Genomic DNA, 26,026 nt, shown 5'->3' on the forward strand with positions numbered 1-26,026 from the left:
TAAATAGAGATTCTTTTCACAAGCTTACACGGTATCCTGGTCCCCCATAGGATAAATTGTTGTAGAAATACCCTGGGTACAGCAAGTCATTTGTTTATTATTTCAAAATATATTTTCGATACCAAGTTTCAAAACTTTGTCGGGCCAGGTTCATTATCTTTAGCTGGGGAAAAAGCATTTCAGGACAATATAACATGTTATAGCAGTGCAAATGTGGAACAGTTTTAATTTTGATTTGTTTAACACACAATCAACGATAAATCAAAATTACCATTGATGCTAATGATCTCTCTTTGGGCTATGAATTGTATAAGACCCTTTTTCCCAGCTGAAAGTAAACATAACTGTGACCTTAGTCAAGTCGTTACTAACGTTCTTCACCTTATCGCTAAAGACAAGAAAAGATTTGACAGATATTAAATTCAAATCTGTGTTTGCAATGTTGCATTAAAACCACAACTTTAAATACAAAAAGTTGGTCATTCTTTTAGAATAATAAAAAAAAATAAAAAAAGGATATACATTTTCTTAAATCTATATTATAGGTTTAAAAAAAAAAAAAAAAAAACTTTCACAATGCAGTTTACAAAATGTAAGTACAGATTATTTATCGAAATACAGGAATATATTTTTAAATCAAAACCAATATTATAATTACTATGTCTTTAACTACAGTTAATATTGCCCATAACTGCAGCACACATTTCCATTTGCAGAGATGAAGAGGCACTTAGTACTTTCCAGGGGCATTATTCTGTCGCTCACTCTTCCCTAAACCAGGTGATTTAGGACCTGCAAAAAAAGAAAAACGAAAAGCATGTCAGTGACAAGGCACTAAATAATAAAACAGCAACATATGTAGATTACCATGGGCATGCAGGCAGGCGGAGAGAGACCTCCCACCCTCTCAACTTTACTATTTACAACTCAACAAGTGCTTTGCTAGATATATGTAAAAACTATATATATATATATATATATATATATATATATATATATATATATATATATATATATATATATGAGATTCAGTGTCATCAGCCAATCAGCTTCCAGATATATCAGGCATTACTACACAGTACTCTGGAACGCCACTGAATCACCTGCAAATCTAATTTTACATCGGTCCGCGCAAGTACCGGCTTTTTCATTTTGAATTTCTGTGTTTTTAAACTTAGTTCACATTTATTGGACAGTAAATACTAATCAATTGGTCTAAATTTGTTTTACTAGCCACCAAAACCAATCCCAAAGCAAAACTAAAGCAACCAATCCTGTACCTGCAACTGCCGAGTTAGCCAATCACAGCCTGCCAGCTCGACTCGAGCTCAGACACATCATCTTTCAACAACAACAAACCGAGACACGGGCAGTTCAGTAATATTGCTCTGTTCAGATAAACTATAAGCAGCTCCGACAAGTAAAAAACGTTATTTGTTTAATAAAGTATTTTTTTCCCTCTAATTATGGGTGTGATCCTTTATGAAAAAATCCTTAGAGCCCTCACCTTCGGCTCAGGATGCATAACTCAAATCAATTAACACACGGTAGAGCCTTCATCGACAGGCACTATGGTTTAAATATATATTAGGGCTGTCGGTTGATCTCAGTAATCTGCTGCGATTAACGCGTAAATGTTTTGAGCTATCAATTTAATGCATATTAAATTGCACTCCTCTGCCTTGTGCCTCTTAGCATACTGTAATTGATTTCCTGCAGCACCATTCTCATACACTCAAGTGCATGCCAGGATTGAATGAGTGTAATCATCGTTTGAATATAAAATTACTCACGGAACCGCATTATGCAGCAAAGCACTCACACTGAAAGACTTGTGAATGGGAAGTTTACTTAAAAATAAAAACTTTCTGACTGTTCACTGGATAGTAAGAGGGCTACTTGTATATACTGTCAAAGTGAGTTCCAGTATCACAGACGTGCATCTAGTCTGCTGTACCACCTGCGTGCTAAACATGCTTTCACTTCTCAAAATACACTTTCTAATAGTTCTTCTGCTACTGACCACAACAATGCAACAACAAATGAAACCCGGCAGTTTCGACAGAGCATTCTTTTAGAAATTCCAGATCGCTGCGAACCCATGAATCATGCTAAGTACAATACTATAACCAGCGTTTTGCCAAATCAATAGCTACCAATGCAGGCATGTTAACATTGTAGCTTTGTTATTTTAATAACCACATTTATTTTAAACAAGATTATGTACAATTATGAAGGATATAACCATTACTCAGTGAACATTTTGTTTTATTTAAGCAATTTCAAGTTATTAATAAAAGGAAAATTTATAATTATTATTATTTTAACAGGAATGAAAAACATCAATTTATGAGTAAAGGAAACTGATCATTGTAAATACGAGTAAGTTGAGTAACAAACTGACTCCATTATGATTTAGCAGTGGTGTCAAACAATTTAACAACAAATGCTGAATTGTAAATAAATAGAAAACTATAAAGAAGGAACAACAATTAGGATCCAAATAATAATACTATAATCCATGATAAAACAAACAAATAAGCAAAATGTGCACTAACATTAGCATTTTGTAATCTCAACATTAAATCGCTTGACATATATATGATTTTTTTTTTTTTTTATGTATACATACACACACGCATGCACATATATGTATGTATTTAACAAATAAATAATACATACTAAAAAATACACATTACTGTCAGCTATCCATCCAATCAGAATGTTTCCATATACTGGTTTAAATTGAAACTATATTATATTGGGAAGCAAGGGTTTTCTCCAAACTCATGCAAACCCAAGCACTATGTCTCAACCAACTGTGAAAACGTCCCATTGCCATTAGTAACACAGACCTGAGAGACACTAACTCAGCGCTCACATCCTCATACCAGCAGTGTGCTATCCTGTTCTGGCTGCTACTGCTTCTAGACTTTTATTAAGTGTGAGTTGTACTGATCCCTTATATTCCATTTCATTTACAATTCCTCAGTTGCACCCCCCAATCATACTTAACACCCACCCTGTCCAAAGACAAGTGGGCTTCAGCAGTGGTACCAATATTTTAGTATTCTGCTTCGATCCTGCGTCCATTCAAGTTCTGATTATCATTTGAAAAGCCATACACAGTAGATTTCTTTGGGTTACTTATGGGAAATGGTATTGTTCAAAGGGATGCAGGGAGATGTAAAGCTGAGCAGTGGAACTTGCCTGTGTTCTCCGGGAGAGGCCACGCTTTGTCTCCAGGGGCTCTGGGACTGCGTGGCTGAGGGAACGGTGCCGGCCAGGCAAACTCCACCTGAGAGAGACGACAAAAAGGGACAAGACAAGTTGTCAGTGACTCCTAGAGGAATGGATTTGTGCTGAGAGGCAAACCACAAGAAGGAAGCTACTCCTAGCAAAGGCAGCAGCGCCATCAAACAGAATTAATAAAAACACATTAAAAGTTTACCCCCACAAAACGGGGAAATGAAGAAAATCTACCCTAAACCCAAACTCGGGAATACTTGCTGGCTGGAACTGCTGGAAGTCTCCGGCGGGCTCAGAAGGTGCTGTCCTGGGTGGATAGTGAATAGCCCAGTCCTCGTAGCCCTGGTGCACGGGATGCTGTATGGGCTGGACGAAGGGGTTTGCGTACGGGGGTCCAGCTGTAAGGTTAACTGCCCCAGACGTGTGGTCTGAAGCACGTCTCTCGTGTTGACCCTAGAAAAAAAAAGCCGTTCTGATTTTCACCACAGCTGACGAACACACAACATGTAAAAATAAAAGACACAATCCAAGTGTAAATAATCCAAGCGTAAATAATCCAGGTGTAAATAATCCTAGTGTAAATAATCGCAGCGTAAATAATCCAAGTGTAAATCTGTTAGGCTGTGCTGGGACTGCACTCTTGTAACAGGTTTTCTGAACCATAATAATGCTGTGCACGTGATGTGAAGTAGTGACAGAACATCTGTACCCATATGACAAATCGCAACATAAAGCAGCCAGCAAGCACTTCTGGAGGATAACAAAACATATCTCAACAGGCCACTAAACTGTGGAAGTTGCTTTTAAAAGTTTGGGGAGCATATCGTAATTAAATAATTAAACCAACAGATCGGTCTTCTGTCTCTTATGAGTTTACCCTGTCATTACACAAACTAATCACTAGAGGGCATGGCAAAAAAAAAAAAAAAAAAAAAAGACCATCTTAATTCTTGTGCTTGTTTGTGCAAATACCTTTTCTCAACTTTAGCCTACTTGCTGGTCAGTCTGGCCTTTTCAACCATAACTTTAATCAATTAGTCTCAACTATACTTTAAGCAAAAACTTAAAAATACCAAAGTATAGGCACTAAGAGCAGAGACAGTTGTGACTATTTACTGATGTAAGAAAATACTGTAAATGTGTGTGTGTGTGTGTGTGTGTGTGTGTGTGTGTGTGTGTGTGTGTCTGTATATATATATATATATATATATATATATATATATATATATATATATATATATATATATATATATATAAATTGTCTTTTAACTAGAACAGGTTTGTCCCCCTGGTTTCTTTGGAGTCCTGCGAGTGCATCCTCAGTACCTGTTTGAGGTGCCTGTGCAGTCTCTCCAGCTTGCCCCTCTCTGCTCGCTCTCTCTGACACTTGCTCTGAGCCTGGCGCAGCTGAGACACACACAGGAAGAGACAGGAGGAAAGAAAGAGCAACTTTACAAAATCAAGAAATCACGGGAAGAAATTACCATGAAAAACATTTAAAAAAAACACACACAAAAACAAATAGCAAAGCAGTAAAAGAAGAGTATCCTCAAGAAGAATCAACAGAGAGGGTTGTAGGATCACGTCATTTGCTTTGGAGATTGGAGAGATTTATAGAATCTTTTTAATTTACACTACTACTACTGCAATGCTAGAACACTTTTGGAAATACCTTAGGATGCTCAATGAGCAATGCAGAACAATGCCAACCATGTTTCCTTTCAACTGGAGAAGTGCTCCTTTGGACACACAGTAAGGTGCCTCCCCTCTAACCCTGTTACTGGTGATGTAAAGAGGTGGCAGGCCTGCTTTAAAGGTGCTTTGTGTGAAATCCACACAGTTGAGAATTCCCGAGGCTCCTTGCTCACCTGGTTGTTCAGCACCGTTACTTGGCCCTGCAGCCTCTCCAGTTTCTGACGCAACTCCTCCTTCTCCTCGTTCATACGTTCTCTGTCACTCCTCTCTTTCTGGAAGTCCTCTTCAAAGATTTTCACCTTTAGAATGGGACACAAATACTTAATACAAGAGCCACAGGCTGGGGCACGGCTTGGCCATCAGGGTTAGAATATCTCAAATGTTTTGAGCTGGTGGTGTAAGCGTCATATGGGCAATATATACAAATGGCATTATCTTGTACAATGTATTTAGTCTTGTTTGAATACCACTAGTATCAGTCTCAAATTGGTTAACCCATAGTATTGTTGTCTGATTTAGAGAACTAGATTATTTTGCCTTCCATCACACTTACTTTAAATAAAAATATATAGGGTAACAAGGCAAGGAGGGGGTTAATATCCTCCCTGCCAGAAACGTATATTTGTTTAATTATTGTTTAATTACTATTTATTGTTTAATTATCACCTGCACCTGGCTATTATTGTAAATTAGAGCCAGGTGCAGGGTATTTATAGAGAGCAAGCAGTCTGCTGTGGTGTCAAGGCTGCTGCTGTGTGAAGGAGATTGATAAGTGTGCTCAATGTTATCAGAGGTACTGTGTATACTCCTTTTGTGTCATTTGTAAAAAACTATGTGTTTTTGTTTTGTGTTTGTTTTAGCAGGAAAACAGCTTAGCTGTCCTGTTGTACAGTTAAGTTCCTGTGACGTGTGTTGTAAGCGCTCCAAAAACAGAGTTAGGTTTTGGTTTTGTTTAGTTTCTTTTGCTTGTTAAAAATTGAAAATTCAAGTTCTGTGTCTGGGTCTACTTTTAAAGGGGCAAACGTACGGCGGAGACTGAGCCTGGTTTACAATTGGTATTGGAGGCCTGTGCACACCTGTTCTTTCAGCACTGCAATCTGGGTGAGCAGCTCCTGCCGTCTCAGGTTCATTCCATCGTCGCCATGGTTACCAAACAGGGAGGCCTGCGGGGCTGAGGCTGAATGCAGCTTCAGAGCCTCTTCCAGAGCCTGCATTCAGAACAACACAGAGAGAGCTTACAGGTTAGAATTAGACCGCTTGTATTAGCACTGGAAACTAAATGATCAAACAGTCCCCCGTCTGCTCTGTTATTGAAGCTGTGTTTACTCTGTTCAGACGATGGATCTCTTTCTCCTGGTACTCCCTCTGTTTGGATAGTGGAACCAGCTGGTCTTGCATGAATTTAGCCTTTTGTTTCAGTTCTGTTACCTCTGTCTTCAGCCTTTCTTTGTCTGCCTGAAAAACAAACAAAAAAACAACACTTAATATCTTTAACAATCCCCTCCTCTACCTCTGCTTAATTCAGGTTAACTTTGTGTTTTCTCCATAGCTTAATCTGCCATTAAGACAGTAAACGAGACAGAAAATAATACAATACTTTAAAAAATCTTAAAAATAAAAAACACAACTCGGAAAAGAAATTCATTTTGTTACACTTTTGCCGGGAACAGAAACACACCTGCCAAACGACACCTTTGCGAGACAGAATTAAACACGAACACCCACTCGTGAAAAAGACACACGTGGTATGTCTACACCTTAACTTCTAGTTCTATCCCTCATCATGCAAGTAAGTGTCTGTAGAAAATCCTGGGCAGGATATGTGCACAGCTGCTGAAAATGCAGGCTGTGGGAGGGTAATTCCACTTCACAAAGCCAAAGCATTCTGCTTGCCAAAAATCAGCGTGGTGCAGGTTTGGGAAAGTACAATGAAAACTGTGGATTGTCTCAAGATGTTGGAGAACAGGGAACATTTTAGGAATATGAAGCACTTACTCTGAAAACCCCTAGACAAAACACAACTAAGACACACAGGCTGCAAAGGGGCCCCGATGTTACTCACCTAGCAAAAGCACAACCTCGTCAAACACAGGCGGAGTGATGAGAGCATGGTTTAAATCCAGTGTGTGTGTGTGCGCTTAGCCCTTACCTCTTCATTCTCAATCTTGGATTTGGCCAATAAGAGCTTGCGATCATAATCTCGTTGCCTCTGCTCCCTCTCAGCCTCCAGCTCAGCCACTGCCTTCTGGGAATCTGCCAGTCTTTTCCTGAGTTCAGTGATCTGGAGAAGAAATAAACCACAGAAAAAACATCAGAAAAAAAAAAAAAATTCCTAAAGTGTCTGCAGCCCACTGCCTTAAAAAAAATATAGTACATTAGGATGTCAAGTGCTTGGTTTTTGCATTTTTGTTTTTTTTCAGTTGGGAACATACAACACTTTACGTGCTACAAAAGTAATGACGCGGATCTGAACACATGCAGCTCGAGCTAGATCTGTGGTTAGACCCTGCTGCCGTTTTCGGAAATTAACACTAGAGAGGAAACGTTTGTGCCACGTAGCTGTGTCAACTCTGGCCAGCCCCAGGTGTACCACACAGGAAGACAGCGGGCATACGAGAGTTTAGGGGAATTCTATTCCGGTTGCTGCAGAGCCTTTTGTGGCCTCAATCTCACATCTTTCTGTCCGTTTCCTCCAATTGTAACAGGGGTTACTCACGTCACAGGTGACCTTAGATTAGAACAAGCTGAAAGGTAGGTCCCCACCCGTTCAGATAGATTATAGGCCAACAACTCTGACGTCAATACCAGCACTGCTTAGCTTCTCTTATATATAAATAGATTTAAACAGAAATAAATGACAGCGGTTAGCATGGCATCAAAAGCCTGCAAGTACCTCCACTGTTTGTTTTCAAAACAAACTTTCCCAAACTGTAAGCACTAAGATCAAAAACAGTTGTGACTAATTTAATGCAGTAAGCAAGAAAGCATGTGTGCATCTCTGTTTGTATTCCAAACCTCAGCCCTGCAAGCACAAACTACTTTTTTTTTGTTTTATATACACACACATGTAAATTTCGCCTTACCTTCTGTTCATACTGTTGCTTCATTGATCTGAAGTGCTGATCCCATTGCTTGTTCACCTCCACCAGCTGCAGCAATAAAAAACTAATTAAAAAGCGCGCCTACCCGGAACCAGTTCCCATGAACCTCATTCCAACACTCAACTCCCAATGGTGCCAATACTGTAAGCCCATAGAACTCACTCTTGCAGCCCATTGCAGTGAACCTGTGAAGGTGAATTTACTCATTTAAAAAGGGCCAGGTCATGGACTGAACCACAACTTACTGTACACTTTTTTTAAATAATCAAAGCTGATTTACTGGCTTTACATTAAAGGGTGAACCAAGCAGAAGGCTATGTAATGTGTATTGTCACTGTAGTAACATTGTTAGGGAACCCCCAATCCATAATAACACCCCCCCCCCCCCCCCCCCCTCTCTCTCTCTCTCTCTCTCTCTCTCTCTCTCTCTCTCACCTCTCCTCGCTGCTGTTCCAGTGCTCTAATCTTCTTCTCATGCACCTCAACATCTCGGCTCTTGGGCTGAGCTTTCTGCACTGCTCTGTCGCTCTGAAAGAAAGAAGCAACCTATTAAATACAAAAGGAAATAAGCTAGATACAATCAGCTCTCGCTTGTGGAGAAGATAATTATATCACTCAGCAGCGAGAAGGGAACTGTGGAAGGGCTCCACTGCAAACTGCTTGCACAATTTACCCTTTAACTCTATCTAAACCTGATCCCTTTAGAGTCTGTAGAAAACAGGGATGAAAAAACGAATACAGCCTAATCTACACAACTGAAGTAACTACCAGGAGAAAAAGAAAGTGCATTTGTTTTCACTGTCTCCGTTCGAAGGAATGTCCCGCACTGCACAGCACAGACATGCAGCTTTACAAGACGAATGTGGGTGGGACTTCGCTGGGAAATAACCCTACCGATGCTGACTCTATACCGAAACAATAAGGAAGTGAGATTCTTCAGGACTGCTCCACGTTAGCACAGTGCACTCTCAGCAAAGAGGGGCTGATTCATAGAGTCGTTCAAGAAAGTCTAGAGGAGGTCCCCAATGCATAGATGGGATTTTACAGACTAACCCTTATGCATCAGAGGGTATATTTATATTGTAGTATAATTATATGTAAAGGGTATTTCATACGGATGTTGACTAATACAAGAATATCTATCATACAGTATCATACATTGTACTACATTAAATAATTATCAATTAAAAAGGCTTTTCATTTCAGAACCACCTTTTACTTAAAAAAATATATATATTTATACATATTTGACCAGCAGGTGTTGCTTTGAATGCAATTTTTTTTAAAGGCGAAGACACTTTAGCCACTAATACAGTACAGACCAGACAGAATGAATGTACCTGCTGAGCGACGACTGCTTCCATCCTCACCCCCTGTAGTTCCTGTTTCCCCAGAAGCTCAAGGTTGGTTCCACATCGAGGTCCTTCTTTCTTTTCTCCCCCACTGGTCACTAGCTTTTTGAGCTCCTGGTTCTCCCGTCTGGGAAGCAGGACAATCAAACCATGAGTGAAACTGGTAACGGCTCAGCACACATAAAAACACCTACCATCCCAGCGTGCACGATTCGCTGTGGGTGTGTGATGCTGCAGGGATATCCTGCCGGAAAGACCCTGATTCCAACTCATTTACTGAGTTGACAGTCCTATTCAAAGAACAAATGCACTGAGGAATTGCAAAGCATAGTGTGTTAAATAGGTATATGTGTGAAACAGAGTAGGAGGTGGTGAGAATTGCACAATTAATGACACTCGATATAAAAGTTTCCCATACTAAAAGCACAGCAAATTGTAACATAGCACAGTGAAAGCATAGTAAAGCATAGGGAAGCACTGTATAGCACATAGGGCTATGGTCAAACTTGGGTATCTCTAGGACCAGGGTTGGAGACCCATTGATAAACAGACCTGAAAGTTAAAATCAAAAAGTGCCTTATCACTGTAAACTGCCATAAAAACATTTTAATATTGCAAGTCCCTTTAAATCAGCTATTCAACTTAAATGAAAGAGCATTTCCAACACATCTTAATAAGGGAATGTGGAAAATCCAGCCACAAGTATGTAATCATTTTGAAAAAAGAAGTGAAAGTAAATAAACGCAAACTATGCAAATCAGAGCTTGTTAGCTATAATGAAACAGAAATGCAAACACAATTGACTGTTTTATCAGTAAAAATAAGATAACATGAAATGCTGACCAAAGTGTGTGTGTAGATATAACAAACAACAGCATGTACTGCATGTTGCACAGTTAGGATAGTTTTACCCGTGTAAAGTGTAGGTCACTGTAGCTAAGGCAGGCTGCTGTAACTAGAATTTAATTGTTTAAATTATGGCTGGAAAAAAATGATGAACTAATATTTTATTGAAATATATTTACACCCTTAAACTACTGTGTAAATCCTGATTAGTCTTTAAAAAAACAAAGCCACACATTCATCTCGCCCTGCATGTAAATAACCTTATCTTTGGGGAACAGGGAACTAACTTGCTGAAGTTCAACATAACCTTTTGTGTTAACGACTACCAGGCTTTGCAATTGTCAATTTAACATCTATTTTTGGAATAAATATTGGCTACACAATTTACTTCTATATATAAAAAAAAAAAAAAAAAAAAAAAAAAAACACAGCAAATGTAAATACAAAAAGGGAAACTGGAAACTTTAACCTCTTCTGCTACATAAACTGTTGCTGTCCATAGCCCAGTACAATCTAGTACCAGGGCTGTAATAAAACCAGCTATAAATATATCAAACAACCCCCAACCTGAGCTGTTCCAGGTCTTGGTTCCTGTACTGCACATCAGCGTCCATCTTCTTACAGAGATCTTCATTTTCTACACGCAGCTGCTCACATAGCGTCTGCAAGGTTAAGGAGAAACACTTTAGATGCAAGACACCAGGCTCTCAGTTGATGCAACTGTCACAGTGTGTCAACAGGCCAGTGAGTGGTACCTAGCAGTCCTGAAAGCTGTTTAGGTTCTGTGTTATGTGCTGGAAGCTTTGTAAAATGTTAAGCTCAGTTTACGCAGGATTTAAAAACAGCAAATCCAATGTGTATACTTACCTTTTTATTCTAAAAAAAACAACCCCACAAAGACTGGTTGTGCCATCATAAACCTGCACTAACACTCCAATTATGTACTTTATATCAGTTTGACCAGGGTGCATAATTTCTGACCTGCAGAATGGCTGTTTTCTGCTCGTTCTTCTGCACCTTGACGGACAGTCTGTTGAACACGAGTGCCATGCGCCCCAGGTGAGAGAAGAGCTGGTTCTTACTGGACTCCTCTGCAAAGACACTCAGAGAGTTCTCTAGCCTCTGCAGTTGAGTGGCCAGGTCCGCATCCTCCTGAGGGACCAGAGACTTTAAACCCTGGGGAAAGAAAAGCAGAACATCAAGGAACAATAAACATATTCCTTCTGATCAGCTCAATGATCAGATCAACACAAAGCCCACTCTGTCACATGGCAAGCAAAACAGAGGGATTCCTGTGTACTGAGTGTATTTGCACACAAGTCCAGAATTTATTCAGTAACATCTGAACTGAGCTCACTCATTAGGGAGAAACCTCACACAGTGGCACCCTTCAGTATCAGGATTAAAAAGATAATGAACAATTAAATTAGCAATCTGTAACATGATTGTTAACCATATTTAGCCACAATATAAACTAAAGATCCCCGAGCTGAAGAGAGCAGCAGCACACATCTCATGAAGTGCATTGTAAATTTAATAAGATCTATTGTTTAGTTACATTTGTCAAAAAAATAAATAAATAAATAAATAAATGTACACAGGGTATTCAGAATGCTTCATTTGTAGCAGCAGCCACATCTGATCAATAATAGTAATCCAACTGTTCCTACCACTACTGACTACTAAACTCAAAAGCGAAAAAAACAAACAAAAAAAAACCTTTAAAACATCCATCTCTCCATTCTTTATTAAAGACATAAGCAAACTTGGAGCTGTCCAAATTGATCATGCCTTCAGTACAGTACTGTTCACTTTTACTGATCCACTGGTAAAACTGAAAGCAGGAAAATATACTTAAAAGATAACCTTAAAAGATAAATGACATTCCTGGCATCAATAGTACGCAGAAACAATTCGGGATTCTGTCGGCTTTCAACCAGTATTCCCTGAAGTCGTTCCCGCCGAAGCGGCCGCTCTCACTGACTCACTAAACTTTGCACGGCTTCAGCTCTTATTTTTGGGAATTTCCCCCAACCCACCACCATGCTGTGTCATGTATCACACGTGCTGAGTCATCGAAAGAACAATTTCAAATCATGAAAACCTACAGAAACCGCTGTGATGAACCTGTACCCGTGACAGAGAACCAACATCCTCTCTGAGCTGCTCCCATGAGGTTTCAAGCTCTTCATGAACTCGGCTACGGAAATAAAGAATGCTTGCTACAGAGAGAGACACCGTATCAATGCAATGATGAAAGGAAATGGCTTGTACCTCGCACTTCTGAATGGAGTCAAAATACCGTAAATGAATGAACATTTGCATACAATTTCCCCAACACCTCTGGGCATTTACCAAACTGAAATGCTGTGATGTTTACAACTACTCTGCGTTTACTGCTGTATCATAAAACAATTCCTATATGCCATTGTGATGTACAGAGCAAATGTCAAACATTTTCTCACGCAACTAAACTTGTAAACTAACTCTCGCTCACATTTCCTCTGCCATCCTGTATAAAGGAGTCTTTATGTTTTGAGCGCACACAAAAGGTAGGCTTACAAGAATAGAAAAACAAAGCATCCCTTAAGTCTCCCATTAAAGAACAGTATTCAGTGTGAACTACAGTAATTAGCTAATTAGACACAGTATTTGTAAAGGCCACTTCCAATGAAGTCTCACAGGGAAAGCTGGAGCTCCCATTGCCTACAAGTCTGAGCCATTCCCAGTTTTCCTGCGAGTCTCAACTGTACATGACCTGTACAAAAGGTGCGTGTTCTGTCCAATTAGGTTCACTCTAAAAGTTATAATGGCTATGCAACCAGTGTCTTAAACACTTTATCCAGTATACCCTGCAATGGAAGTGAGTAAGCACAGTCTCCTTCATAACATTTATAATCTCTTCAAGGCAAAGCTAAATACGTTCAGACTTGATGAGGCTAATTGGGTTCAGAAAGCCCAGACAGAGCTCTCTTCTATGAATTCTGAATGTACACTGTGTACAGCTGATTCTAGGTGTCTGAAAACAGGGAGAGTTGAGGCACAAAGCAGAAAATTAAAGTGATTTTAGCGCTTGGTGTTGTAATACAACATTTAAACTTGCCAAGCATTGCGATGTTTGGGCGTGTGCTTTTATGAGAGTTGCAAACTGTGTTAACAAAGCGATCCTCTGAACCAATGAAAAGCACCCACCTACTGGCTATTAACAGATCTATATGCAAAATTAATTGTGAGCATACACTGGCATCACTTGCCATGTTAGGCGAACACCCATCTAGTTCATTTACTCATCGGACATCTCAAAAGCAGAATTAAACAGTAGTTTTTAGTCTAGTTTGAGGAACACTAATCGTACGCTTTTTACTAGGAGGGGAACATCTTTACTATACTTTCTGAAGGCGTTTGCAGTAAACGGTTATGTCAGTCATACCCACCAATACCTGGTGTTCATTATCCCAGCTGAGTGTTACTTAATTTTGGGATTTCAGTTTAAAAAGTGAACCCATTTCGAAACCCACAATATGTGACTCACACGCATACTTCCCAAATGACATGGTGGTTTAGTTTAATAGTTTGTTGGTTTGTTTGTTTGTTTTGTGTGTGCTTTTAAGAGACATACACTATAGAAGTGCTGACACCAGCTTCCCTTGTGATGACACCACAGCAATGCCACAACATCACAAGCCACCTGTGAACTCTGCATTGTGATCAGTGGCAGGTAACGTAATAAAAGGGTTCCTTGTGACTTTGTTCTGTTCTGCAGTCTCACAGTCACACTTTAAAGTGCTGACTATGACAACAGGGACCCGATTTTCCACTTTGCTCTAATGAAGAGTATGACTTATTTAATTTAATAAAGTAAAAAAACATCATAAAAGTCATAAAATCGCAGTTGCATTTGTAATGAAACCTCTTTCGTATTTTAATTTCACTATTAAAAGTAACTTAATACAGTTAACACAGTTTAAAAAGAGAGGGGAGAGTTGAAAAGACAACATTTCATAGATAATAACAGACTTCAGACCCTCTTTTGATTTGATTTAACACATGACCAATGATGAATCAGAATGAAGAAAATCTATCTACTTATTTTGTTTGTTTAAATTGTACTTTTCTAAAACTATTTTCCCCAGCTTGAATTTTTATTGAATAAAAAAAAAAGCCAGCTTTAAATAGCTCCTGCATTTGTTAAAACAGGAGCCAATGTAACCATTCTCTTATAATCCGGAAAAGCACTGCATTACGAAAGATTACAACTGTTGCAATCTTTTAATTCCTGCCCACTAGAAACATAAAAACACAACAGCTGGCACTTACTTCTTTCTCCCCTTCATCTGAACCACTCCTTTCATCTAGGTTTACAACTTCAAACTCAGAGGAGCCTCCCTGAAATCAGAATAAAACAACTCAAATTATGGAATTAAAAAAAAAAAAAAAAAAAACACTAAACTGCGCTGCCTTCTATAAATGATCAAAATAAATTGGTGAGCAGGAGTAAATGAAGAGATGCACTCACACTAGAAACAGGTCTCGGTTCAGTGCCGGGTGGATGCTGTGGAGCTTCTTTCCCTCCAGTGTTGGGTTTTTCAGAAAGTCTGTGACTTTGTTCTTCATCTGAAAATAAAACCAAAAGCCAACGCTACTTAGTAAAACCACAGGCTATGCTTAGAATAATAATAACAATAACAAATGCAAAACCAGAAAAGAGCACACCTCTTATAGCGATTAACATTTTTTTACATAGTTTACTTTGCATTAAAATTCCAACGTAGATACCAGACCTGCAGGAAATGTGAAAGCCTGAATGATCTCAGAGTGCTTGTGAAAGCTTGAATGATCTTAGAATGCTTGTAAAAGCCTGAATGATCTCAGAATGCTTGTGAAAGCTTGAATGATCTTAGAATGCTTGTGAAAGCCTGAATGATCTCAGAATGCTTGTGAAAGCTTGAATGATCTTAGAATGCTTGTGAAACCTTGAATGATCTCAGAATGCTTGTGAAAGCCTGATCTCAAAATGTGTGTCCTTGCTACTGCTGCTGTTGAAGTACCTTGAATTCCAGCCTGCAGTGGAAGCTGAGTGCACGGGGATGAAGATGTGAAGCTGGAGGACCTCAAGACCTCATTGTCCCGCACTAGAGCTTCCACTCTCTGCCGCAGTTTAGACGCCTCAGTCTGGGACTCTTCCAAAAGGTCTCCTGGAAGTAAGAGAGAAAAGCATAAGCGACAACAAGGCACTCAACTGATCGCTAGTGTCCTTCTAGTTCACACTGACATTCCACTGAATGGCTTCAGTCTGTCTTTTTAGAAACATGGGGGGGTGAGCATATGACACATCAAGGAAAAAATACATTTCAAAATTCACAGAGTAAGTATGCATGGACATGTATTCCAAACCACGCAGGTAAGCAATGTGCTTTGACCAAACCCTAAATGCAGTCTTAAATAAGGACAGTAGTTAATGTAGCCATGGTAATCTGTTATGCAAAGTCACAATAAATAGGCATGTCTCAGTAGTCATTCCACTGGCTGCATTAGCTGCTGTGAAATGTTGGTTTTGTTTTGCAAATTGCCTAAATGGCTTTCAATGTTACCCAATCCATAAAGTACAGAATGATAATGTTAGTAGGATCAATTGGGTGAACATGAAACAGTGAGTGAATGATGCAGTGAAGCACACAAGTGCGGTGGTACCTAGGCTCTTGAGTCCCTTCATCCTCTCCCTCAGGACCGAGTTCTCTTTCAGCAGTTCCTGGTAAGTCAAGTCGTTTGCCCCATCGTTCACCTGCGAGTTACTACCACCAGGGTCGTAAATCCGATAGGGTCCTTTCCCTTCCATTGGTGCTTCTTTAAACGCATTTACACATCATACAGATGGAAAGCTGACAACAAGAGAGAAAGCAAGAGACAGAAAGGTAAAAACCTTTATCAACACCACCCAAACTTGCTGCATTTGTATATCCATGACTCTACAGTATATAAATGTTTATAGTAGACCTTGATGTACATTTGCAATATACTGTGTAGCTGGATATGGATGCGATACACAGTAGCCATCTGAAATGTCTTAGAATCAGACGGCTAGCATGGGATACTTTTCATCAGATGGAAATGATATCACAAAATATATAGTTTAAAGTTTTGCAAGATACAGCACTCCATACTGTTAGATTTTTTCATTAACTTGGAGAATCACATTCACAATCACTTACAGCAGTAGCACAGTCAAACAGTCAAAAGTACACTGATGAAATCATACAGTTGAACAGATTATTCTGTTTTTCAGACTCTTCATTCCGAGGGGCAATGCAATCCAAGCAAACATTTCTGAACAAAATCAGGCAAATCAAGTCAGTCAGGTTAGATGATCCTTGCTGATCATTTACTTTGTGTCTCACTGAGCGTATATCCTAGAACAACCGTGTCTAGAATGCAGCGTTAGACAAAGCGCTCAATTGTGGTACAACCCCAGAACTGAGATTGTATCTAGTTCTGAGGAAAAGCAAATCAATCAATTGTGTGAGCGTGTAGGAGAATGCAAGTGTGCATGGGCGATCTCTCATGAACTGCAAAGGTGTGAGTGTGTAGGAGCATGCAAGTGTGCATGGGCGAGCTCTCATGAACTGCAAGCGCGCGAGTGTGTAGGAGCATGCAAGTGTGCATGGGTGATCTCTCATGAACTGCAGAGGTGTGCTTTTATGCCCCTGAAAACAGTTTGCTCTACAATGGAAAACCCTGCAAACTATGCAAACAATCAGACTTACAAAAATATTCTGAGTGGGTGTTAAACCGTACTGTAGGCATAGTAACTCATAACAAATGTTATGTAGAGCAGACCTGGTGCAGGTCTGTTCATCTGCAAAGATGCATTTACGCAGTTAGCTACCAAAACAGAACAGTCTACCTATCTACCGTACTATGTCCTTTATAAACAACTTGATTTATTACTAGTAAATAGTGATTTTGTTTGATCGCCTAATTCAGACTTCGTGAATGTTAACTTAATCATCAACAGTGGAATGAAAATGTTAAAATACACATCACACCTCACAAAACATTTCAGTGCCATTCAACATAAAAAAAAAAAAAACCTTGTAAAATGAATCACAGCACTAGAATAAATATTTTGTTATAAAGAAAATGTTGGATGCTCTTGCTCTGATCTTTTGAAAACACAACCACAAAAAAAGTAATCTAGCAATTTAACAGTACACAATACACCTTGGTATTGGATAAGCACAGCCGCCAACACATGCCCTTTTACAAACTGCTGTTCACATGTTTTTTTCAATTTAAGTAAGCTTTCAATGCAATTCTTGTTACTCAGTCAGTTTTACTGTATTTCCTGCTGTTAAGTGTGAACCATTCAGAGCTCCTCAGCTCTCAAAACTCTGTCCAGTGTAGTTACTGAATGGGTCATCATTTCAATGACGTTTTATGGAGGGAGGCAGCCAGGCAGGTAGCAGGGACTCCCCTCTTTCACATTTCCAGTAAACTGAAACTAAACACTGCAAGCCTCCGTAACAGATCACCAGTTACACCGTCACTCCGTGTAACACAAGCTGCTGAAAGAAGCTCAAGCATGTTAATCATTATGAACCTTTCCGAAATTACTGTATCTCCCTGAAACATGAGAGAGACAGACTCACGTTTGCATCTGGCTTTCAGTACAAAAAACCTGCAAAAACTTTAGAAGAGAGAATTTTATAGTGCTAATTACAGAGGTGGTATGGTCATCACTTACCTTCGCTCCATCTTAGCTACCACTACACTGCTACAGGCATTTCAGCCACAGCTCAATGAAAAATGTGATGACTGCACCCAACTCTACAGGGCATGTACAGTAAACAACCCATGGAAATGAACATCATGTAAACACATTAAAGTCCATAAATTCTGACCAGTTTCCATTAGTTCATGATTAAACTTCGAGTGACAGCAGATGAAAATTCTAAGAATATTCCATTCTAACAAGTCTCACTTTTTGCCCTCTTGGAAACTCTTGAAGCTCAACAACAAGTACGAGCAGGCATCAAAACATCACGTGCCTTTCAGTTTCTATACGTTTACAGGGAAAGTGCAGACACTTTAAGAGGCTGAATGGAGACCAAGCATGCTTTTACAGCAGATAAACAGCAATTAATGCCACAGAATGACTTCTGGTAAATGACAACACGTTATCGTAACAAAGGCAGTCTCAAATCCAAAATCTGTATTCAGGAACTTAATGTAGATGACTTTCAAATTGGTTATTGTCGTAAACCGCTAGTTCACAATAAAAAGAAATCTAACAGGTTAGCGTTACCTACTTGATTTCCTATTTGAACCCGAGTCTTCTTTTGTGATGACACCATGGCAATGCCATGACATCATAAGCCACCTGTCAACTCTGCATTGTGATCAGTGGCAGGTAATGTAATAAAAGGGTTCCTTGAGACGTTGTAAATATATGTAGAAGTGTGACACACATAGGTGCAGTGCTCCTAGACTATGCTGTTCTTATTTTTTTTCACAGCAGCACTATAGTTACCAAATTATACAATAACATTGGTCCTGACCCATCTAGTGCTCTGCTCTTGTCTGACGGTCATCCCTGTCCTCAACTCTTCAAGCCAGTAGTACAGTACTTACTACATTGTTCAGTGGCCCCGTCATACAGTAGCATATATTACTTAATTACATTCCTGGTGAAACAGTTCTGTTAAAAAAACAAACAAACAAAAAAATGCAAATGTGAAACTACCAGGGAATTTTTGTTTTTTTTTGGGGGGGGGGGGGCTGCAAAGAACATGAGTACATGGAAAAGTACTTCTGATTCTAAGTCTGAATTGAAATTCACAATGTGTGTACATGTTCCTTTCTGCTGGTCATAGGAGTAACAGGAATCCACCAATTCACAGAGAAATCTACAGCATGGTTCTTTGTAATTTGGATGACTGATAACAGACACGTCAAAGGCCATTTAAAATGGGTGTTGAAAGATAAAGAGCAGCTGGGTCAAAAAAAAAAAAAATGTTTGGCTTGCTCTTATTTGTCTACAGTACACCTGGTCCTGGGGTCACAAACGTGGTCCTATCACTCATCGTCACTCTTTTGGTACCTCTACAGGCCAGAGCATGTGTGTTTTCATGTAAACCTTCGGTAGTCAGGGGACCATTAACCCTTTCATTTCCACCATGCTGTACAGTATAACCTGGATTCGAACACTCGCATTCTCACTTCAGTGCCTCGGTACATTTACAATTCAAATTAAAACTAATTTGAATTCCCCTGCCTTTGTCCTCTTGTTTGACCTTGTTGCTTCGTATTTTGAGAAACAAGTTTTCCTACAAGATTATATCTCTAGATTATATCTCTATAATTCTTTGGACCAGGGGGTAGGTAATAATGGTCCACGTAACAGAAAACAATAGAGCATTTTGAATAATGTGGTTTCCTAGTACTGAGTTTATACATTTTCCCATTTGCCATGATTTAATCAACGAAGCCCCCAATGAAACTGTAGTCTAAGGAGGGGGGTGGGGGTGGGGGGTCTCGCCAGGCCATAGGTGTCTGAGTAGGGTGCTCCATAAGACCCCCCCCCTCCCTCCTACAGTACCTCAAAGGTCAGGAGTAGCACCTGGGGGCACAGATAGAGGGGTGGAGCAAAGCAGTGGAAACATTGTGTAGCGAGACAACATGTCACGTACTGCAAGGTATACTTAAATGCAGATTGCTGTTGCCCAATACACCTTCTAGTTACTCCTGCCTGGGTCTTTGCAGAATGAACAGATGTTATAGTATTCACCAGTGTACATTTGTCTGATCAGTCCTGGACCGATTACTGGCAGCTGATCAAAGAGAGGTAACAAAGCAAATTGTAATAATAAATCACTTGCCACTGACATGAATCACTAGTGCGATCACACTGGATGTGTGGTAAATGTCAAAGAATCCACATTTTTAACATCAAAGCCGTGATATCATAACAAGTAACCTCTGCATTGGCATCTTTCCCTCAGGCTGGTTTAGCTTTGTTCAGTGAAGTTAACAGACTTAAACACACACACAGCTGCACTGTACTTGCAAACAATCACAGCTGCTTCCACTACAGACAAGCGCTATGCTTCGGTTAAAAAGCTGTACCGACTTTTTAATATGGAAACAACAGGAATTATGTAAATATAATGTAAAAGCCTCCGTACAGTTATAGTCAATATTGTTAAGACACAGTAATCTATTTGTCCACGGTTTAGATACAACTCCCATATTTACAACACAGGCAAACTTAATACAGGTTAGCCAACAGCACTTAAGAAACGGTTCGCACAAGGTGAGATTGACGCACAGCTACACAGCACTTACCTGAATACAGGTGCATCATCATACATTACCTAAAAACCTCACTCTATATGGTATATGGATACCAGAGCTGTTTCCAAAACAGTGATCTGCACTGTGGGGACACAAAATCCTACTGACAGTGCAGTTTTGGAAACAGACACCGGTATAACTGTGAAACAGAAATCCCTTACAACAAAACATAATCGTTAAACGGTATATACACAAGAAAGTTTCATACCTGTCTTCCACGGGTTTTAAATCCCCCAGTTCGTTTACTTCAATCTGCCTTAATCTGTTACTAAAACTGAATACGGAAGCGAAGTTTCAGTTGTAATATGGGAATTTCCACAACAGCCGTAAACAGATATGACTGACAGGGACAGGAGCCAATAAACAATGCGAAATGAAAAGAAAGCGGCGTGTTCGAGGGCAGTACGGTGAAATGATACAGGCTCATTGGTTGGACACATTGGACAAATGCGGATCTACTGGTCGCATAACTGGTTTGCTGCGGTGTACCTGTTCGGGTGCAGCAATGCGATGCAGAGTAACGAGGTCGGCCAGAAAGAAAACGAATACTTGCACAATTGGACACGAGGTTAGAACCACTTAATGCAGTACCGAAATAAACCCTGTTTTGAAGTTAGAAATCACACAGCATTTTAATTATTTACATAGCTGTTATTCGCAGTTGTGGAATATATATATATATATATATATATATATATATATATATATATATATATATATATATATATATATATTACACACACAGATATATTATCAGTTGCAATTTATTCATTTCCGTAGGCTACAGCATGTCATACCAAGTGAGATCACAGGTATCTTCTGTTCCAGAATTAGGGTAGTGATTAGTGGTCATGTGGTTTTAATTTTAAGCCATGGCAGGGGATATCCAGAGTTACACAGAGCAAAGTAGACAGTCTGGGACGTACGTGGATATAACAATGACAGTTTTGTTGTATACACGCAGCTGATAAAACGATTAAAGATGTGTGACCATGCACGCATGTTTGAGTCTCAAAGACAGCTGGATTAAACAAAACTTCTAACTCCTCAAACATACAGATAGAAAGTAACATTCTCCACCCCGCTGTCTGGAAAGAACTCATAATAGTGCTAGTATCTCAAATACATGGTGCGGGGATCCCCGATTTCTTTTTTCTATTTCCTGCCTAAAACGTACAGAAACTGCCACACTTCCTCTCTGACATCTAATTTTAGCCTCGCCACACCAGACCCTGAAAGTAATCGTCCCATCAAGGAAAGAGAAGCCGGCCGTAAGGGGACTGCCCTCTCTCCTGTTGACCCTCAGGATGCCTGGAAGCAAGGGTCACAAACACCCCCTCTGTTCCACACTTGAAAAATTTGCCAATTTGCCATTGTACTGTGTGCTATGCAAAAAACAAAACAAAACAAACATAATTTTAAAAGAAAAGGTAAAATAAAGGTTCAAATATTCCTTTTTCTGTTTTTCTTTTTCCTTTTTCATTACTGGTCAATTCGGAGTCTATTTGTAAGAATTCATATTTCAAATAGCGCGCAGAACACGGGTCAGTTACAGGAGCAGGTGCTGGAAATACATCCACCTCTTTTCTGTATGCTTGTTGTTTTACTGGGTTATTTTTGTTTTGAGAATAAGACAAATCTCCAAAGCAACACAAGTCACGTATTGTGATTGAGCAATCTCGGTAAAGAAAAGTACGCATCCGCAGTGAATACTGATTTGAAATGCTGTATCAAAGGCGTGAAGAGCATGCAGGCGTTGACATACAGTACTATACCCCTAAAATGCCCCCTTGGTAAGTGCCTTTCTATGTTAGATTTACAATATCCTGCTTCTCTTGATACATTACTGTTAAATATGTACTGAGAGAGAGAGAGAGAGAGAGAGAGAGAGAGAGAGAGAGAGAGAGAGAGCCCTATTAAAAACCAGAGTACTAAAACCAAGCACCGCGAAGGAATCGATTTCCTTTGTTTTCGTGTAGTTTGAAAACACTGTTTCGTCTCGCTTCTGTGTCCCCCCCCGACCCCTTCCCCTTGTTCATCAGTTATTCAGCCAAATCCCGCATCTGATTTTAGCTGCAGTTTTGTATCGGTGGTTGTCACACTATCTCTTTCTTCTGGCTTTGGTGAAGGCATTACAAAAAGCAAGAAAAAAAAAGATCATCTTCCCTTTTGTATTTGCACGTGTTGTGTGAGAACCTCCATCCTGCCTATACACAGCACTACAGAGTAAAAATGACTTCACTTCCATTGAATCCACAGTGTCATTGACATGCTATGACTAAACCATACACATTTAGTGAGTCCAGTCTGCTAGAATGAAGACGCGGTATCATATCCCAGCACCTACTACTCATAACAAGTTTGTGAACTGAATTCAATCAAAATGATGGCATCGCCAGATGAAGTATCGCCATGGTGACGGAGCCGTGACCTTTTATAGTGGAACATTTTTATTACCTTAAAATCTTTAAAAATATAACACTTGCTAAATTAAACTATAAACGTGAACTACAGCTTCAAGTTAAGTTAAGTTAATCAGTGCGCGGCAAATAGGTGAACTGGAAGTACAAATATTTATATTATCTTACTGCTGCTTTAAAAAAAAAAAAAAAAATAATGTTTTCTCAAATATTTCAGAACGCTAGATCCCAACACGGAGCGTCACATTTCTAACGGAAAACATTATAAACGGAGGGAAGGCTTCTTTTACAGATTTTTTTTTTTTTTAGGCTTTAATAGGATCATCTGAACTATGTATAAAAATAGCTTTCAAGACCACAAAGCCACCTTCTTCAGGTGAGAATGGGAAACCCATATGAATGTTATGAGTCACTTTGCAATGAGCAACCAACGCCTACATTTTACATTGCACAGCCATTGTGAAATGCATTGTCTTTTCTGGCAGTCATAGTCATGCCCTTATTTGACCAGCATTTCAGTATGGGGAAAAATGCTGCTAAAACCAGAGCTGTTTTCTCCAATTTTTTCAGAGACTACCGTCCCAACAGGAAATGAAAATGTACCATATGTATGCAGTAGATGTTTTCTTCTTATTTTGACTGTATTATGTTAATATATGAAATATGTGTAAATACTTAGAGAAGCTCTATATTTAAACTGTTTTGATTTATAGGTAAAGAAGGGCACTGTGTTTTCTATGAGACATATTTCAGACATTAAAAATATATAACAGTCATACACATATAGTAGAATTGTGTATGGGACCTAAGTAACTGTTACTTATGATGTATATATATATATATATATATATATATATATATATATATATATATATATATATATATATATATATATATATATATATATTTTTTTTATATATATATAAATATTTATATTTATATTAAATACTATATGTTTATTCAGAAACATTATGACTTACATGTTTTATTTGCTATTAGAAATTTATTAAATTAATATTCTTTTTGTGTCCTGGTAAGTTATACTGTGTAGAAATTATGATACAAAATGTAATTCTCGATTTAAGTTTCAGAAGTTTATCACCAGCCATTTAGTCATAAAACTATTTGTGTATGTTGCAATACTATTTACATTCCTAGCACACTGTTTTTCTTAAAATACATTTTGGGTTCCACTTCCACAATTCTTCAATTTAAGAAACTGAATCACACCACCACACTAATGAAGTTAAAATCAAACTCACAAAATCAAATTGTTAAATTGCTCAAATGTGTTCTAGACCAGCTGACAACACAAATAAATGTTCATACTGACATATAACAATGAGTCTTCAATATATTTAACTAATAAGTATACTAGAGATGTGAGTTCACTATGAAGCTTCATAATGACTTGTTCTGCATTTCATCTCAGCAATGTTCTGTAATCTCACTCAAAATGGATGTTACATACATGTACAATAGGTAAGGAGTTCACTTACCCTGATTGTTTTTTGCACAGCTCCACTCACAGCTGAGATGAAAGTGTTAGCTATGCAGAATGGCAGCACAGAGGGAAGCTGCAGTATCTTATTCTCTATATGAAACAGGCTAGGGGGAATTCCCACGTTGTGAGAGCACAGCCTGGATATTCCAGGTTGAACCAAACTGACCTGGTGCCTTTCCAAGTCTTTGCAGCATTTATCAAAACATATGTGACGGAATTGCTTGGGAAACGTATTATTTCTATTTAAAAACACTTAGCGCTTAAAAAGAAAGACAAACTAATAATAAAAAAGGGTAATTCCTCGTACAAAACTTGCTATAAAATGCAAACGATTGCAGTTCAGGCCTTGGTTCATGTGCACAATTCCCTCTCGAACTGCGGTAGACCTATACATTAGTCAGCAAAATGGGGTTTGAATACAACTCATATTGCAACTGCTATGAAGGCATTGTTTTGTATTACATTACCTATAAACAAAATGCAGCTAGCCATATGTTTTATTTGAATCACTGTCTTTTATAGTATCTACCAACACACATATTCTAAGATGCCTAGGGTATTGAGACGTGTCAGTCCCTGGCTTTGCCGCAGGAAGCTCAGCTGCATTGTCGATCACAGTTATCTTAGTGGGTTTGTGCCTACTCCATGCCTCGAAACAGGAAGCTGAGCTGGGAGGCCTGTCGTTGGGATGGATTGCTTTGAAGTGAGCTGCTTTGGGGTATTTCCTAACTGCAGCAGCAGAAACAACATAGACTGACATGACTGCTGCTGGAACATGTAAAAAACACTGGGGCAGTGCAGAATGGTTGCAGGGGTGACACCAGACAATAAGGGACACTTCTATTTGTAGAACTGTTTTAACATTCTGCTTCGAATGAAAGTGGTCCTCAAGAGGTATGGTGACTATGCTGAGCAGCAATATCTGATGGATTCAGTGCGCCCCATGATTGATGTTTTCTAGTTATAACTTTATAACATAGTACAATCCTGTTTTCCTTCTCGTATTTAGCTCCATTACACATTGCCCTGCTCACCCCTTCTGCTTTTTAGAGTCATTTTCCTCCTCGCTCTTCCCGGACTGTTCACCCACTGCCTCACATTGTGACTGAAGCAAGGCTTATGTGGAATTCTATTGTTACAGCAATGATGTCTAAGCTGTAGCTTGTAGCGCAATACAATTGGGTAGCTGTGACCTTTTCAGTTTGACGAAAAGCTTACATTACATCATTTGCAGTGTACGCCAAAACTCAGCACAAAACATTGCATTTCCAAAGGGTGACTAATCTGGATAAAAAAGTATTTTATGCAAATTCTACTTACAGGAATATGTTGCTGTTAACTAGATTTTTTTGGTCAAAAAGTCGAATCAAGTCCCTCAAAACGAATACCGTAAACTCTCGCTAATCCAAACCATTTAGGAGAGACCCTGCTCTGATGAGTGAGTTTTGTTATGAATAGGCCACTGATGGGAATCTCTGTGTAAAGTAGGCGGCAAAGCTAGTTGATGGT

General features: G+C 39.1%; 1 protein-coding gene across 5 annotated transcripts; it reads right to left on the reverse strand.

The window, feature by feature from the left end:
* Positions 1-551: 551 nt before the first annotated feature.
* On the reverse strand, positions 552-24,597 carry tnip1 (TNFAIP3 interacting protein 1). Of its 5 annotated transcripts, none has more exons than XM_041223614.1 (18): positions 24,513-24,597; positions 15,935-16,122; positions 15,292-15,438; positions 14,760-14,857; positions 14,561-14,629; positions 11,225-11,419; positions 10,811-10,905; positions 9,386-9,524; positions 8,481-8,573; positions 8,028-8,093; positions 7,094-7,225; positions 6,271-6,399; positions 6,021-6,152; positions 5,118-5,243; positions 4,576-4,656; positions 3,484-3,702; positions 3,211-3,298; positions 553-792 (listed from the first exon to the last, which is right to left on the reverse strand). In XM_041223614.1, exons 2-18 carry the CDS (start codon positions 16,077-16,079, stop codon positions 731-733), a joined length of 2,016 nt encoding a protein of 671 aa, XP_041079548.1. In that variant the 5' UTR covers positions 16,080-16,122; positions 24,513-24,597; the 3' UTR covers positions 553-730. The 5 variants fall into 5 exon arrangements, with proteins under 5 accessions (XP_041079551.1, XP_041079548.1, XP_041079547.1 ...); XM_041223613.1 differs by lacking the exon at positions 24,513-24,597 and adding an exon at positions 20,802-20,897; XM_041223616.1 differs by lacking the exon at positions 24,513-24,597 and adding an exon at positions 20,802-20,897 and having other exon boundaries at positions 554-792; positions 3,507-3,702.
* Between the last annotated feature and the right edge of the window lie 1,429 nt (positions 24,598-26,026).

The sequence above is a fragment of the Polyodon spathula genome, chromosome 22 (assembly GCF_017654505.1).
Source record: "Polyodon spathula isolate WHYD16114869_AA chromosome 22, ASM1765450v1, whole genome shotgun sequence".
In the NCBI taxonomy this organism is placed as follows: domain Eukaryota; kingdom Metazoa; phylum Chordata; class Actinopteri; order Acipenseriformes; family Polyodontidae; genus Polyodon; species Polyodon spathula.